Here is a 17917-nt window from a genome sequence, read left to right on the forward strand (position 1 = left end):
AATCCACTGATCTCTACTTTTCAGCAGACTTAACTGTTTACCCTCTCCAAGAGAATTAACTTGTATGGGGTTGTCCAATGAAAAATCTAAAAGGCCACCATGAGGGAAAAATGAAGACTGACTCAGACATGGACTCTGGCTTCATAGAACCAGACCAAAAATGGAAATGCCATAGACACTTAAGACAGGACTGTGATAGAAAGGGGGTATGACAAATTATTAAGTATGACATGTCATTAAAGGCATTAACATTTTAACTTGCTTCCATTAAGTAATCACATAGTTTCCCATGACTTGTAAGATGAAAAGTCACAGGTAGATGGTGAATAGATAGATAAACTGACAGGTAGATATTATTTTATTTTCAACTGCAACTTAGAAAAACATTAATTGAAGACAAAGTTACGTTGGGTTTTAAAACTGCAGTGATGATATCGCAATGACCTGATATTATCATTCTAAAAGAGGGTTTCTCAACCTCAACCTTATTGGTATTTTAGACCAAACAATTCCTTATTGTGTGTGTGAGGGGGGAGTTCAGGTAATGTTTCATAAAGGATGTTCAGCGGCTCCCCTGGCCTATGTCTACTCTTTAGCTACTATGTCAGCCCCTTACCACAGGTGTGAGTTCCGAAAATACTTCTAGAGATTGCAGTTGAGAACCACTGCTTCAAGTCACCCTTCAGACACTAGCGTAGATTCTGCTTTCCCCAGGAGAACATCCCGGAGGAAGCATACGGGCTTCCACTATGTGCCGCTGCGCCTCCCGATAGATTATCAGTTCCCCTTCACCTGGAACTGTGCTTGATTCACCACTGGTTCTCCACATACAAAGCAGTCTATGGAAATATACTGAGTGATTCGATGAAGAAAGGAAGGAGGTAAGTAGGTCAGGCAGTCGACCCAGAGGGGAGGAGCCCCATCCTGTACCAAAAACGGCCAGCAGATCCTGGCAAGACCCTTGCCCTGAGCTGCGACAACTTGCAACGTCTTCAGACATCCAGACATCACCAAGTGGTCCCTGTGGGCAAAACGTTGTCTCTGGCTGAGAATCAGTCTAAAAGACTGTACAGAGAAGTGGTAAATAGTTAATAAAGTTCAGTTTTGATATAAAAGGAAATAATATATTTTGCAGTGCTTTCATTATCTTACTGAATCAAAAAAAAATGGATGTGGTAATGGTTGTATGACTTTCGTTAGGTTACGTTTTTGAGGTTTAATTTCTTCACTGATAATACCTAAACAATGGTAACTCCACATAGAGTTCTTTCATTCAACAAATGTTTACTATTCCATGCCATCTGATGGACAGAACCTGTGCAATGGTGGCGGCAGGAGCCATTATGGTCTTTTCCCCCATGAATTTTATAGTCTGGGTGGCAGAAGGACTGTATCCAATTTTCTCCTATATGAGATTTAAATTATAAATTGTGAATATAGTGTCTATGAGGCTGAACATGGTTCTATGTGAACATATACAAAGACTCGAGTGTCATTAAGATTTCCTGAAGAGCTAGCCCGTGAACCATGGCTTGAAAGAAACATGACTGCTGACTATAAAACAGGGCAGGAAGAGAAAAGGCGATGAGGAGACTAAATGAGACAATATGTACACAAAAATACAGATCATGAGGCTGGCCTGATGCTCTGTAGGAAATCAATGAATGAAAACAACAGATGATAAATAATCAGCACCATTACTGATAAAATGAACAGATAGGAACAGAACATTAAGCAAAGTGACATCCAATTTAATATTTTTCTTACAACTAATAAATATTCACACTTCATCTTACAGAATTTTAAGCTAATTAAGAGAACCATGTTATGTAAGAATAGCAGGGTTAAAATTTAAAAAAAGTTCCTTTATGACTACAGAATGTTGGTGCCTTTAACAATTTGACTGTTTGGTTATACATTTTTCTGTTGTGTTGTGTCTGATGGTAAAGTTCCTTAAGCAGGGAAAAACAAGGATTAGCACATAGTCTGGGTAATAAAGGCCTACTATTCCACTCTGCTAACAATCCCAATGAGAACTCCAGCCACTAGTTAAACAAATCATTTGGCTGGGAACAGAGCGTTTACCATATGCACAAGTTACTAATTTCCTGGACATTATCAGCCATTAGCTGGTTTCCTGTGTCCCAGCGAAGGCTGAGGTGAGCCTCAATTGCCAAGACTGCACAGTACATTAATCCATGGGCCATTTCCTCCATCTAAGATGCAATAATACTCTCTATCTGTAGTTCTTTAGTCAAATACATATTAGAAAGGGCCAGAAAGTTCAAGTGGAGGGAAGTGGGTAAAAAAGGAAACCTGGTGGTATACTAGTATAATTACGCTGGTGAAGCGATGAACATTTTGGGACCTTAGAGCAGTGGGGAACAGAATGAATCACCATAAAGCTCCCAGGCAGCATTTAGGGATTCCTTTAGAACTCAGTGCTTCTCAAGACTAAGTACTCTTCAAAAACACCATTCCGTCCATCCTTGGATCAGGAAGATCCCCTGCAGAAGGAAATGGCAACCCACTAAAGTATTCTTACCTGGAGAACCCCATGGACAGGGGAGCCTGGCGGGCTACAGTCCATAGGGTCACAAGAGTCGGACATGACTGAGTGACTAACAGTTTTACTTTTCACTTTAGAACTGTGTTTCTCATAAGATTAAATATACTTCAAAAAATACCATTTTATCAATAGCAGATGGATTATAGGTTTGCTCCTACCTATCAAACCAGTGTTCTACAAAGCTATGTCTACCAAGAATATTCCTGCCTATTTGATGTTCAAATTTTTCATACTTAGAATTATTGCTATAATAGGTCTTGGTCTGCATGTTGGAATTTTTTAAAGCTACATTTCTAGAAAGAAATGAATACACAGAGCTTGATTAATTTCTGGAAAAGTCATGCCAATTTGCATTCAACAGCTATTAACTTTGCCAAAATGTGGTACATTTAAAATTAATGAATTATTTATTGGTTGTCCTGGGTCTTCATTGCTGCACACAGGGTTTCTCTAGTTACTGCAAGCAGGGACTACACTCTAGTTGTGGTGTGGTGTGCAGGCTTCTCATTGCAGTGGCTTCTCTTGTTGCAAAGCACAGGCTCTAGAGCATGGGCCCAGTAGTTGTGGTGCATGATTTAGCTGTGTCTTGGCACGTGGAACCTTCAAAGACAAGGTTAACCACTGGACCACCAGGGAAGTAAGTCACTGTTATTTGCTTTAATCAGATTACTGCAGATTTGACCATAAAATAATATCTTGTTTTGTTTATATTTCTTTTATTACTAGTAATATTTATTATTACTTTTAAAGTTACTGGTCATGTACATTTCATCTGTGATTTGTCTGCTTATGTCTTTTATTAAATTTAAATTTACTAAACAAGGTAATATTTACTAAACGAGGTAATAACTATGTATATTAAGAAGATCAGCTTTGCACTTCAAGTAGATAGTGTTTCTGTGGCTTCATTCAGTAGGGTGAATATAAAACTTTGTGATCTTACCTCCAAAAATCAGTAATCATCAATCCATTGCCTTCTGATTTTTAACCCCATAGTAAATAAATTAAAAAAAGCTAAATTTTGTTTCCTTGTTAATTAACCACTTTTTCCCCCTGCATGGGTGTTTGTACATATTTTAAATAATCCCCAAATATCTGTAGCTATTGTATCTTTCCATTTTGCTTAGAATTTGGTCAGTTCTTTCAATCTCCATGAAGGCTGTATCAGTTCTGGAAAAATGGCTTTACTTGACATGTTGGATTATTGCTTCTGTTTCAGCATAGTTCTCTTTCTGGAAGATGTGCTGATAATTACGTTGGTTTCTACTGTCTAGGCTCCATGTACATAATGGTCCAATTCAGTCGCTCAGTCATGTCCAACTCTTTACAGCCCCATAAACTGCAGCACACCAGGCTTCCCTGTCCATCACCGACTCCTGGAGCTTGCTCAAAGTCATGTCTATTGAGTCGGTGATGCCATCTAGCCATCTCGTCCTCTGTCGTCCCCTTCTCCTCCTGCCTTCAATCTCTCCCAGCATCAGGGTCTTTTCTAATGAGTTGGTTCTTTGCATCATATTCTCCTTCAGTTTTTGAAAACAATTGACAATTTTGTTTTTCTGTGTATTGAGAGAACTTCTTAAAGTCAGATCTTCAAGACATATATTTTATTTTCTGTGCTCAGTTTTGTCCCTGCTACCACCAATATTGAATCCAGTTTTGTTAACACACTATTTTTATTTGCAATATTTCTTTAGTACACTCAGTTCATTTTTTTCCTTGATTTAACATTTCTGGATTTTTCTCTATTGAATTTGGACTCAAACTTGTTCTATTCTTGTAGATTTTTTTGTTCCTTTCACAGCGCATTTTGTGTCTTCTAGAGAAGTTGATCACAAATATGGTTAACCTTCAGTATGACTGGAGAATCTTTTTTTAAAAAGTACATATTCTCAGACATATTCTGCTTCTAGACACTCTTAATTGAAAACATTAAAAGAATGAAAAAAGTCTTGAATATGATGGTTAGCAGGGACAATCACTATAGCAGTGTTGGTATTTGACAACATGCTATGTATAATGTGGGCTTGTTTGTGTGTTTGAATATAATGTTTTCTTCCAAAAGCTAAGCAAGGAGAGAACCAAGGAAAACTAGACTTAGTTGCGTAAATTAATTAATAAGGTAGTGGGGTATTAAGAATCTCAATTCTGCTCCAAGGTATAAGTAGAGACTTGTATACTTGTACCTTTCTGGGAATTCATTTTCTGTTAATCTTGGTTTTTTGAAGTTACTCATTGATTTTTTTTTTTCCTGTAGCTTGCATATCTCATAGGGAAATGTGGAATATCTACTTCAGGGATTATAAAACTAGGGCTGGGTAGTTATTTTGAATGACTTATACAGAGTCGGACACGACTGAGCGACTGAACTGAACTGAACTGAACTGAACTGATACATCACTAAATCATTATTTTTATTTTCTTGGAATTTAGAATACATACTTTTGTGCATTTTATTCAACACTAAAGTATTCTCCAACAGGAATACTCTTACCTTGTTTGATATTGTATCTTTAAAAATTGGTGTAATTTCTTACACAAAGTACCAGTTTCTTCTAAAGTCAGATCCATATGAATATAAATGTGAGTGTTAGTACCCCTACAATATGCCATTATTTTCATGGAATATGAATTATATTTTTGAACATTAATGATTTCAGAAGGTCTTTCACTTCTCCTGCAATCCACCTTTGAATTAGAAAATACCTACATGTAAAATTAATTTGGCACTGGGCTTATCAAGCAGTTCTCTTTAATTATCTTAAACAAAAATAACAGGGAAGACAGTTTATGTTTGATATAGAAATATTATTACCAAATGGATCCTAAAAGCCTAAAGTCTTTCATCAGTATAGGGGGGAAAAAAAGAGTAAAAGTTATTCATCAGACTAAGAAAATGAGCCCTCAGTATCACTTCACCTAAAAGTTTATTCCTTTTAGTGAAAGGCATAAAATTGCTTAAGTCACTTTTCCAGGATGCTAAAAATAATAATAATAATTTCAATAGAGAAAGATAGGGAAAGAAGTCTGTATTTGCTTTGAATTTCACCACTTTCCTGAAGTTGGACATTGCCTTTTTGTCCGGAAGGCTTTTTAGATATGGAGAATGTTCAAATATGGTTTGGCCAGGAGACCCTGAGTTTGATTAATTCAAGGAGTGGGTAAAATGTGTGTCCTAGAGGTGGGAAGGAAGGGAGCCCATCTCTGTATTAGGCTGGCTCATTCACAGCACTCCAATTTCTACCTCCCTGGTGTAATGTATTTGTGAACAGCTTCCACAAATGTTGAATTGATATAAATCATATTGTAATAAATATAGGATGCAGAGAAAATCAGAGATGGCAGAAGCCTATCATTTAATTTTATTATTAACTTTAATCTCCATTTTCAAGCAATGGCTAAATTGACTGTGAAGCTGTCAAACATTTTTATATTTGTTGAGTAATTGTATAGAAAAATGATAATTAAACTTCAAAAAATAGACATTTTCTAGATTATATGTGTGCATGTATGTATGCATATTCAATTGTATGTTAAACTCCCTTAAAGCTTTTCAAACGTAAGTGCTACTGATCTTCATTTTCAATTCCTTGGTGCATGTGTTCTTAAGAAATAAATATGTCCATCTTATCCAATCACAACCATCACCTCCAGTCCATAGGTAGAATGATTACCTTGAACCATTTTTGGCAGACTCTGTAATTACATCCTCCCAGGTAACTGGCTGGGAAATGAATTAAAGAAATATCCCTGGGTAAAAGCTGGTTTAAGATTATGACAATTTATCAGAGTTGAAAATTATTTCAACAATCAACACTGCAGGAAAAAAAAAAAAACTGCCAATCAAGATTACTCTATCTGGCAAAGTTGTTCTTTAGGAAAAAAGGAAAAATAAAGATTTCCTCACAAAATAAAGCTTAGGGAGTTCATCACTACTAGACTTGTCATAGGGGTTCTTCAAGCGGAAATGAAAAGCTGCTAATTAGTAACACAAAAACATTTGAAAATATACAATGCACTGGTAAATGTAAGCATGTAGTCAAACTGAGAATTCTCTAATTCTATAAAATAGTGGTGTGTTAACCATTTAACTCTAGTATCAAAGTTAAAGAAGATATTAAAAACCTACTAAATAGTAATTTGTTAATGACTACACCATATAAAAAGAGGTAAATTGTGACATCAAAAATATAAAAGGGAGAAAATATTTTTTGTGTGCAATTGAAAATTACATTGTAATCAGGATAAAATAGACTATTATAAGATACTTTATGTAAGCTTCATGGTAACCACAAAGCAAAACCTATATTAGATACATAAAAGGTAAAGAGAAGGGAATCAAAACACATCACTATAGGTAATCATCAATTCATGAAGAAAGGCAGCTAGAAGAAAGGAACAAGGGCACTACAAAATAGCTAAAAAAATCAATAAGATGACAGGACGTCCTTACCTATCAATAATTACTATAAATGTAAATGAAATAAAATTCCCTAATCAAAAGGCATAGACTGACTGGAGGGATTAAAAGACCTATCTAACTGCTGCCTACAAGAGATTCACTTCAATTTTAAGGACACATATACTCTCAAAGTGAAGGGTTAAAAAAATACATCTGATACAAGTGGAAATCAAAAGAAAACAGGAATACCTATACTTATGCCAAAGAACGGAGAAGGCAATGGCAAGCCACTCCAGTACTCTTGCCTAGAAAATCCCATGGATGGAGGAGCCTGGTAGGCTGCAGTCCATGGGGTCGCTATGGGTCGGACACGACTGAGCGACTTCACTTTCACTTTTCACTTTCACACATTGGAGAAGGAAATGGCAACCCACTCCAGTGTTCTTGCCTGGAGAATCCCAGGGAAGGGGGAGCCTGGTGGGCTTCCGTCTATGGGGTCACACAGAGTCGGACACGACTGAAGTGACTTAGCATAGCATAGCATAGCATTAGCATATGCCAAAGAAAGTAAACTTTAAGATAAAAATGGTAACAAGAGACAAAGAAAGTCAGACTAATGCTAAAGCTGAAACTCCAATACTTTGGCCACCTCCTGCGATGAGTTGACTCACTGGAAAAGACTCTGATGCTGGGAGGGATTGGGGACAGGAGGAGACGGGGACGACAGAGAATGAGATGGCTGGATGGCATCACCGACTTGATGGACATGAGTTTGAGTGAACTCCGGGAGTTGGTGATGGACAGGGAGGCCTGGCGTGCTGTGATTCATGGGGTCGCAAAGAGTCGGACACGACTGAGTGACTGAACTGAACTGAACTGAACTGAATGACAAAGTGGGGTCATTCATCAAGAATATATAGCAATCAAAAATATCAAAGCACCAACATCATATTAAACAATCCTAATTTCTGAAGTGAGAAACAGATACAATGAAATAATAGTAAGGTACTTCATTATTCCATTTTCAATAACAAATAAATCATCCAGAAAGAAAATCAATATGGAAACATTGGACTTAAACTATACCTTAGTCCAAATGAAACTTAGAGACAAACATAGACCATTCCATCTCACAGTAGCAGAATATGCCTTCTTCTTGAGCACAGAAGAAACATTCTTTAGGATAGGTCAGATAAATAAATATAAGAAAATTTAAGAAAACTGAAATCATAACAAGTATATTTTTCAACTACAGTGTTATGAAACTAGAAGTCAATAACAGAAGGAAAACAAAGAAAATAACAAACGTGGAAATTAAACGACATACTCCTGAAAAACCAATTTGTCAAAGAAGAAATCAAAAGTAGAATAAAAAAAAAAAACACATGTTGAAAAAGACAAAAATAAAAGCACAACATGCCAAAACTCACTGGATGGAAAAAAGTAGTTCTAAGAGAAGTTTAGCGCAATAATAACAGAAAAACAACACCCTTTCATGACAAACTCTAAACAAACTGAGTATAGAAGAAACATACTTCAACATTATAAATGCCACACATGACGAGCCCACTGCTAACATCATATTCAGTGGTAAAGGTTCAAAGTTTTTCCTTTAAGATCAGGAATAAGACACAGGCGGGCATGCTCACCACTCGTCTTCTTCAACATAGTGCTGGAAGTCCTAGCCAGAGCAATTAGGCAGGAAAAGAAAAGGCATTCAAACGGTATGGAAAAAGTAAAGCTGTCTTTGTTTACAGATAATATGATCTTATATTACAGAAATCGCTAGCCTCCATTAAAAAGCTATTTGAACTAATAAATGACTTCAGTAAAGTTTCAGGATACTAAATCAATATATAGAAATCCGTTGCTGTTTTATACACTAACAACAAAATATCTGAAGAAGAAATAATGAAAATAATTCCATTCACATTAGCATCAAGAATAATGTAACAGGTAGGAATAAATAAAATGCATTGATTGACTTTTCCATCTAGTCACAGGAAGCAACATTTTCCCTATCACCTCCTTCTGACATGAGATCCTTTGAGAAACTTCTTGGGTTGGTGAGTTACTAGTAGGCCCCACCAATGTAGTGATCCCTGGACACCAAATAGCCTGCTGACTCTCGTATTCCCAGAAATGGTAAAAGCAAAGCAATATAAGCAGATTAAAAGCAATATTAATACTGCTATAGACCACAAGAGTCTGGATGAGGAAGCCTGCTTATGTGTCTCTGCATTCAGAAGAGTAACTTTGGTAGACAACCTCATGTGGCTAGTGGTTGAACTTTTTAAAAGATCTAGAATATTATACGCAATAGGTCCCTCATTCATTCACTAAATTTCTCCTCCTGGGATGTAACTGTTAGGACTCCACAGAGGTGATGAGTTCTTAAAAATTAATTATATGGGGACTTCCCTGGCAGTCCAGTGGTTAAGATTCTGAGCTCCTACTGATGGGGACCTGAGTTCTATCCCTGGTTGGTGAACTAAGATTCCACATGCTATTCAGTGTGGCCAATAATAATAGTAATAATTGTATGCATATACACATTTGAGGTTACAGAATTTATTTTCCTTTATGCATTGACTTTTAAAATTTTCACTTCTGATCTCAAAATAAACGATTTTCCCCCCAAAATCAAGACTAAGTTCACTGATTTATAAAAAAGAATTCCTTTCCTCTGGTACTAACCTGGTTCTCCACAATGGTTATTTTTATGTTATGGCATTTTTATGCTATGACATGGCATTTTTATGTTATCCTAATGGTTGACACAGTACTTTTTACATTATTCCTGATGATCTGACATCCTCTTGGACACTCGGTCTCCTTGGTGATCACCTAACTCTGATTTATTCTAGATATGCCACAGTGGGGTGAACCACCTTTGGTAACTGGTACAGCGGTCATAGTCATAGACCTGATAAAACTTGATTTAAAGGCCCTGAGGAGGGGGTGACTTCTTCCTTGTGGTGGAAAAAGCTGTGTTCTGTTTCCTCATGATTGTAATTGACATGTGGGAAATCAGAAAGACACCTGCTAAGCTGAGGATGACCAAAACTTGACTGGTGGTAATTACTGACTGCAGAGTATATAGAGCCATTCTGGAGCTTCAAATTTTATAACAGGAAAAACTCAGTTTCTAAAGCTGTGCAGCCCTTCAGAGAGGCCTCCAAGAAACCCTGGGAAATAGTGGGCAAGAGAAATCTTGGATGGCAGACATGTATGATGTGATTGGCTAACCAAGGAAACTCCTACACTGACAACCCAAGAATTCCTCCTGCCCAGTTGAATTCTATATGTATTAGCTATCAGTGATTTCTGTTTTCCAAACTCTCTGTTCCCAAGTGGTAGTTTCCCTTAGATCCATGTTTCCTGTTTCTCTGTCACTCTGTACTGTGGGAACACAGATAACTTCATTATTATTTATTTTTGGCTGTGATGAGTCTTACTTGTGACACATGGGATCTTCAATCTTTGTTGTGGTGTGCAGGCTCTTTAGCTGTGGCATGGGGGATCTAGTTCCCTGACCAGGGATCGAACCCAGACACCCTCCATCGGAAAAATAGAGTCTTAGTCACTGGATCCCCAGGGAAGTCCTGATAATTTGTTTTTAAAAGCTATGAGTTGCTAAGCAGCTGACTCTGGGCCTGTTGGAGATGATGTTGTCCCCGCATGAGATGACAGGGTGAGGCTTTGAAGTGGGCTCCCTTCAGGAAAGAATGAATGCATGCTGCTCAAATAGCCAGGGAGATAAGCAATTTTTGCTTTTCTCCACTACAGGTCAACAAGCTAAAATATTCATCATTCTAGAATCTCTTGTAGCTAAGGGAGAAACCATATGACTCAGTTTTGGCCATTGAGATATAAACACAAGTTCCTGAGCTAGGAGTCTGGAAAAGCTTTTAAAATTTCAGAATCAATCTTACAGTCCTTCAACCTTTTGCCCTTTTCATATTCCTAGCTTAAATGTGGGTACAATAAGCAGCATTTTAGAAAAGAAAATGCAAATATATTGATGAACACCACATATGAAGAATTGCAGAGCAGCCTTAAACTTGATGGCACTCAAAACATTCATTGCCTTTCTACAACTTTCTTATTAATGAGTAAAACAAACACCTACGAGGTAAAACTGTGGTGAGCTTGTTTGTTTTTCTTTTCCTTTTATGGTTGAGACCTATTAATGGCTTTCTCCTAAATACCCTAAAATTGGCAAGAACAGCAACAGTCAATAGTTTTAACCCAGAGCTGTAGCTATCCCAAGAGATAAGCTACATGATGAAAATTCAGAGTAAGAAAGTTCTATTAAATCTTGATTTTCCAACACCTAGCACAGTGCCTGCCACGTAGCAAGCAATTAAAACATTTGTTGATTGATCCTATTGATTGTATTTCTCAGAACACTTTTTAAATAAAGTAAAACTTGAAGCATCATGATTTATGGAAAGTTCAGTAACAAATTTATATTTAATGCATAACAATATTTATTGAATAATTAACATTCATTGAATTTTAATATAATCTAAGTGCTATGCTAAATTCTTTGTTATCTTTTTAGTTAATTTTCACAGCAGTCCTATAACCAAAGTATTATTACTGGAGAATTTCAGAATATTTAAAAACTTAGCCAAGGTCACACAGCCAGGTGGTACAGGAGCCAGGATTCAAAGCCAAGTTTATCTCCCTCCAAACCTATGCTCTTAACTGCTGTGTATTAATAAAATATTTTAAATGTGTTCTTCTAAAAGAAACATATCCTTTGATCCCTAAAAACCCTTTTTGGCAGAACAGCAAGTACACAAAAAATGATAGTCCGTGTTAATGGTTATACATTATTAATCAATTACCACTTACTGGAGGATTTATTGTTTAATTCCTGTTTGCTGACAAATCAGCTGAATTTTTCATATGAACACACTGGAGTTAGCTATATAAAGCAATTCACTTGGAATGTTTCATGTTTGCTCCAGGTTGCTATTGGGAACCTAGGTTATTTGTGGTATTTTTGCTTGAAAATCCTGGAGTCATTAAATTCTGAGTCCACAACCTGCATAGTAGGATATTGATAAGAATAAGGATGCAGGCAGCAATTCACCAGGTACTTGAATGGCAAAAAATATAGTGCAACTTTTCCACACCCTGCAGACTGCAGGTTTATATAATAATAAATAACAGTTATCACCAGGACAAAGAAAAAAAAGGCCATGAAATCCAATAGCTCAGTGAGAAATCTGCTAATACAGGTGGTCAAGCTTGTTCCATTTCATTGTCAAAGGGAGGCTATTTATTTGCTTCTGGGTAGTTCGATTACAGAGTCATTTACTGCTGAAAGTTTTCCAGAAGGCAGATGTGGACCTATAGCTCTGGGCTTTAGATTCAAAATCAGTGAAGAAAAAGAGAATAAGAACCTCCTCATACAGCATAATTGATAAGGCAGAGATCTTTAAGCAGCTCCAGAAATGAAATAAGTGCCTTTAAGCATCCCAGTTGGAATCTCCTTAATGTGTACAGGGGGCATGGGCAAGGGTCACGATGCTGACTATAATTAATCACTTTTAGAAGCTCTTGAAAATAGTTTCCCTTTGATAGTTTCCTGTCTAGTTGAGATGTCAGTGATTGGTGTGTGTATATAAAAGAGAGAGAGATTCCTTGTATACCAAAATGCTCAGAAACAAAAGGAAAATATTCACAATGAATTAATTCTCAGTGGTTATAAAATCAAAGGCAACTTTATTTTCCTCTTGTGCAAGATACAAGTATTTTATCCAACAAATAACTGTCTCTTTCTGAGAGACATTTGAACAGTGGAGAGTATACAGACTGTAATCATTATTTCTAAACTGCCACAATCTAGCAATTTGCAAACTTTGGCAGTGTATCCAGAGAACAGATCAAAGATATGCCAATAACAAGGGTTTTACCTAAGCATGTGTATCCTCATTTTCTTGTCATAGGTTCTGCCTTTCATTCAAAATTCAATTTCTCTTTTGCATATACCTAATAACTATATTTTATATCACATGTTTGCTGGGTATAAGAAGCCACTACTCAAGTTGCCAAGTAACTTGATTCTTTTGTCAGGTAACCTTTAAACCAAGACATGTATGTAATTCCCTTATTAATTCAAAGATTAACTTCATCTGTCTTAGTTCATGACCAAATTCAAAACTTTTAGTCACAGTCATGATGAGCAATGCATTACACTGCTGAAAGGTTTCAAATTCTAATTTATCCCACCTTGAAAAACAATTAATGTGTCATTAAGGCCAACGAGTCCACCAAAGTAATCTCTATGGGCAGTGACCCACAGTGGAAGGTTAACAGATATGGGAGGTACCAGCTTGCTAGAAGATGAAGAAAACCAAATAGCCCACCTCTAGTTATCAGGTGTTGAAACTGGAAAATGTCATCAAAGAAGTTTCCCAATGATAAAATCCTGCTGCTGCTGTTGTAAGTCACTTCAGTCATGTCCGACTCTGGGCGACCCCGTAGACGGAAGCCCACCAGGCTCCCCCGTCCCCAGGATTCTCCAGGCAAGAACACTGGAGTGGGTTGCCATTTCCTCCTCCAATGTGTGAAAGTGAAAGTGAAGTCGCTCAGTCGCGTCCGACCCTTAGCGACCCCACGGACTACAGCATACCAGGCTCCTCCATCCATGGGATTTTCTAGGCAAGAGTACTGGAGTGGCTTGCCATTGCCTTCTCCGAATAAAATCCTAATTACCAAATAATTGACAACTTAGTGTAACTCAGTTCTCTCTGGGAAAAGTTAAGAGTAAGTACTAATATATATATAAATATGACATAAATGCACTAGATCAGTATTTCAAGACCTATTGACTTTCCACCTAACTTTTGAGAAGCCAAAGATCTACACATTCACTGATAGGAATCAGAAAACTAAAGTTACATATGAGTAACTCCAAAACGACCATTATTTTAAAACAAATATGTACTGAGCATTCCTCTGTTCTAACTGATATTTAAAGCATTTTTATTTGGAAATAATCATAGATTTACAGGAAGATAGTATACAGAGATTCCCCCTGAGGCCTCCACTCAGTTTCCCCAAAGGTTATATGTTAATTTTAGTATAATATCAACACCAGGAAGTTGCCATTGAGTGAACAATATGTGTGTGTAGTTCTATGTCATTTTATATGTGTAGATTCTTGTAATTACCACTGCAATATCAGGATAATAAATTATTATAAATGATTTTATATATTTTCTTGAATATAAAAATGCATTATAATTTCAGGTAGAAAGTTCCATACTACTTGTTTTACAGTAACAGTGTATTGAAAATTATTAATGTATGGGAGACTGTTACCTAGGAAAACTCTATTTATAATGGGCAAAGTGACATCCTAGTAATACAGACAATATACACTTGGGTTAAACTCATTTCCCTGCACAGATCAGACCATCCCCTCATTCAGGGATCGTCTCTCCCCAGCATGACAATGAGCAATTTTTCAACACATAGTTTATCAAAAACATCTTACTGAGAACTGTACTCTTCCAAAACTGTTTATAGGTGAGAGCCCCAGATTACACATGCGTGCACACACACCTCTCCTATCTGGGGTAAAACAGAGCATTTCACAAGTGCCCTTGAATTGCCATAATAAAAGAGAACATTAATATATATACACAAACTAACCATAATAAAAGAGAACATTAATATATATACACAAACGGTCGATGAAATAAACCAGCCCGATTCTTCCAAGCCAAGTCTATGATGAGGTTTCTTCTTCCCTGCTAACAAATGTAATCCGAATGGTCACAAACTCCAATTTCAATTCACCTCAGAGGAACGGAAAAACATATGATCACAAAAGAAAAAAGTAATAAAGTAATAAAGGAAACAGTGTTCCTACCTTGGCCATCTGTGCCTGCACGCCATTGGCCTTGAGAGAGGCTACCGCTTTCTGTGCAGCTGCTGGGCTGTCGAAATCTACAAAACCATACCCTGTGAAGACACAAAGCCCCGGGTTAGCGCTTGCAAGCAGCTCTGTGTCACTGGTGCAATGGGTGTCTGTGGTCAGACTCGCACTCATGACCCAGGTTGAGCCATAGACCTCAATCCATGGCCCTTAGTATGTCAGGAAAGAGACCACAATATTAAACGTAAAAGAGTAAAGTGCTTATTTTCTAGAGGTTGCTTTGGAGATCGGCTATTCAATCAGCAAGCTGATTTATATTAATTTGGTGAATAAGGTAGCATTATTTAATCATTTCTTTCTTCAATGACTTTATTGCAAGAATTAGGAACACAAAATGCTGGAAAATGTAGAAAAGCTTATCTCAAAAGGTAATTTTCTAACCGTCAAAAAACCTGATGGTATTAAAAGCAGTGCTAGAACCTGCATGAAGTTAGTACCGGCAAACTTAACTGTTTCTGGCATTCAAGCAGTCATTCAATTAATGCATGTTGAATGGATGAATGAAGGTGATGAATGAGTTCAGGGAGATTTGAGCCTAGTTCCAGTTGATTTCCAAGTCCATGTTAATTCATTATAGGTCGTGTCTGTCTCAAAGATAACATCCTAAATAAACAATTTTGACTGTTAAGGAACTTATGATAGACACATACTCAAATGTCTTTTAAAAATAAGAAACAAAGACCCATGTCACTTATTTGCTATTTTTTAAAGCTTAAGTACAATCTGAAAAGAGCATAAAAGTTACATATGAAAGGGAAAAAGTCATGTCTGACTTTTTGCAGCCCCATGGACTATAGCTCACCAGGCTCCGCTGTCCATGGAACTCTGCAGGCAAGAACATTGGAGTGGGTAGCCGTTCCCTTCTCCAGGGTATTGTCCTAACCCAGGGATCAAACCGGGTCTTACGTATTGCAGGCAGATTCTTTACCATCAGAGCCGCCAGGGAAGTCCCCAAAGTTGCCTATATTGTGCTTCGTGTGCCTCTGTGTGTGTGTGTATAGTGAGGCCAAGGAAATAGCCAGTAAAACGTAACAAATGGAAAAGGGGGATTTTGCATGCCTGTGAAATATAGCTGCATTAGTCAGGGCTTCAGCTGAGAGTAATTTCAGCCGCTGAAAATATTTCAAACTAGAGATGATCAAGAACGTGTGTAGGGCCCTCAAAGCCCACCCCACGTGCACCCTGCTCCTCTTCTCCACTGCCAGGCAGGGCTCAGCTCTGTCTCCCCTAGGTGCTCTCATGGAGAAGTTTTGAGGAGCACCGCTAAGGCAAGGCTACTAACCATGAACTGTGACCCTCTTCCCCGAAATAACTAAAGAGTGAACAGGAATTCAATTACCAAATTGTTTCTTGTAATTAACTTTTTAGTTTTCTCCCCTTGAATCTTGTCTTCTTTGTCTCCCTCCCAGCATGCCAACAAAAACGAACTTGTTACTCATCAGTCTACCATCCAATGCTCTTGAAAAGCTGGGAAGTTTGTGTCTCAAATCCACAAGGAAGCCTGCTCTGTTAGCATTACTAATTCCTCTCTTCCCACGCAATTCAAACGATGTGAGTAATACGAGGATTACCATCCCCTGAGATGAGTAAAATGAGGGAAAAAGAAGAAAAAAAGGAGAAAGAGCAAAATCAGTCTAGAAGTAGTGTCAGAGGGAGCATATGATAAAATGCAGACGTTATCTGTTATGGGCCAACAACTGCCCTGGGTGGGCGATGTGTTGGCACCTGATGAAATGATAATAATACAGGTTTCAATACCATTGTCCTCATGCCTGTTTATGTATTTACATAGAGAAACCAAAGTGTAAGCCAGGTGACAAGACTGACCCCCCAAATCACAAGTTGCTTAATTGGTAGAGCAGGGTTTGAAGCCAAATCTGCACAGGCCTTTCCAAATACACTGTACAACGAACCACTTTATAATCTTACTTTGCAACCTATTTGTAGAAGCCTCTGAAGCCCACCAGAGAGAGGTCACAATTCTTCAAAATCCCTCAGATGTTGAGACTAGCACATGAAATATAACAATCCCATAAAGAAATGCAACCCAGCTCATTCAGTCAGTACACTTATCCGGGGGTGATTGAGTTCTCAGCACAATGGGCTACATGAGGTTTGACAAGTCACCTTTTCCACCTCATGCTTTGGTCAATCTTCCTCACTCATTCACAGGCTGCTTTCTCATTCAATAATGAAATTCCATTGCAGGCATTTTGCCAGGTACAGAGTATAGGCTAGTTCCAGTTTGCATCCTTACTCAGCTTACAGTTGAGTTGAGAGATGAACATAAAATGAATAACCACAAAAATGAATCTATAGTAACAAATTGGTTTGCCTTCCTCAAAAGAAAATGAGAGCATATACCACAGACTCTGATGATTGACTGTTACTGAAGGTTTTAAGAAAGCAGTGGCATGAGATGACCTGCATTTTTATAATATCACTCTTGCTGGCTTGTCCTGAAGATGGGATTGGTTGTAGGGGAGGTGGGCAATAGGAGTCGGATCCGGGAGATGACCTAGGGGCTATTACAGTAATCTGGACAAATAGCAACTGGCCTTGAAATAGAAAGGATGAAATGGATGGTTTGACTTACATGCTGGGGGCAGAACCCAGTGATGGATGGACTGGGTTGGGAATAAGGGAAACATAACAGACAAAGATTACTACTGTTTTTCAGCATAAGCCAATGGGTAGGTAGAGATGTGATTCACAGAAACAGGGAACATGGAGGAGGAACCAACAGGGGAGAGGGAAAATTAAAATATCAGTTTGAGACATGGTGAGCCAGAAATGCCTGTGACACATCTAAGTAAAAATGTCAAGTAGTACCTGGATATATTAGGCTGGTGCTCAGAAAGGGGAACAAGACTGGAAATAAAACCTAGGAGGTCAACAGCATGAAGGTACGACGTGCAGAAATGCAAGAAGACAAAAGTGCCTGGAAATGGAAAAAGACAAAAGAGCAGAAACAAGGAGCACAGGTTTG

At 37.7% G+C, this 17917-nt stretch overlaps 1 protein-coding gene across 7 annotated transcripts in view; it reads right to left on the reverse strand.

The window, feature by feature from the left end:
- RBMS3 (RNA binding motif single stranded interacting protein 3) overlaps positions 1-17917 on the reverse strand; it is an 841063-nt gene that overhangs the window by 469142 nt on the left and 354004 nt on the right. For all 7 annotated transcript variants that reach the window (XM_055414762.2, XM_055414770.2, XM_055414766.2 and 4 more), the window contains exon 4: positions 14863-14954. In XM_055414762.2, coding sequence (XP_055270737.1) covers positions 14863-14954 — 92 coding nt within the window. The remainder of the gene's footprint in view (positions 1-14862; positions 14955-17917) is intronic.

Source organism: Moschus berezovskii, chromosome 24, assembly GCF_049115385.1.
Source record: "Moschus berezovskii isolate FMDL1 chromosome 24, NW_MosBer_1.0, whole genome shotgun sequence".
In the NCBI taxonomy this organism is placed as follows: Eukaryota; Metazoa; Chordata; class Mammalia; order Artiodactyla; family Moschidae; genus Moschus; species Moschus berezovskii.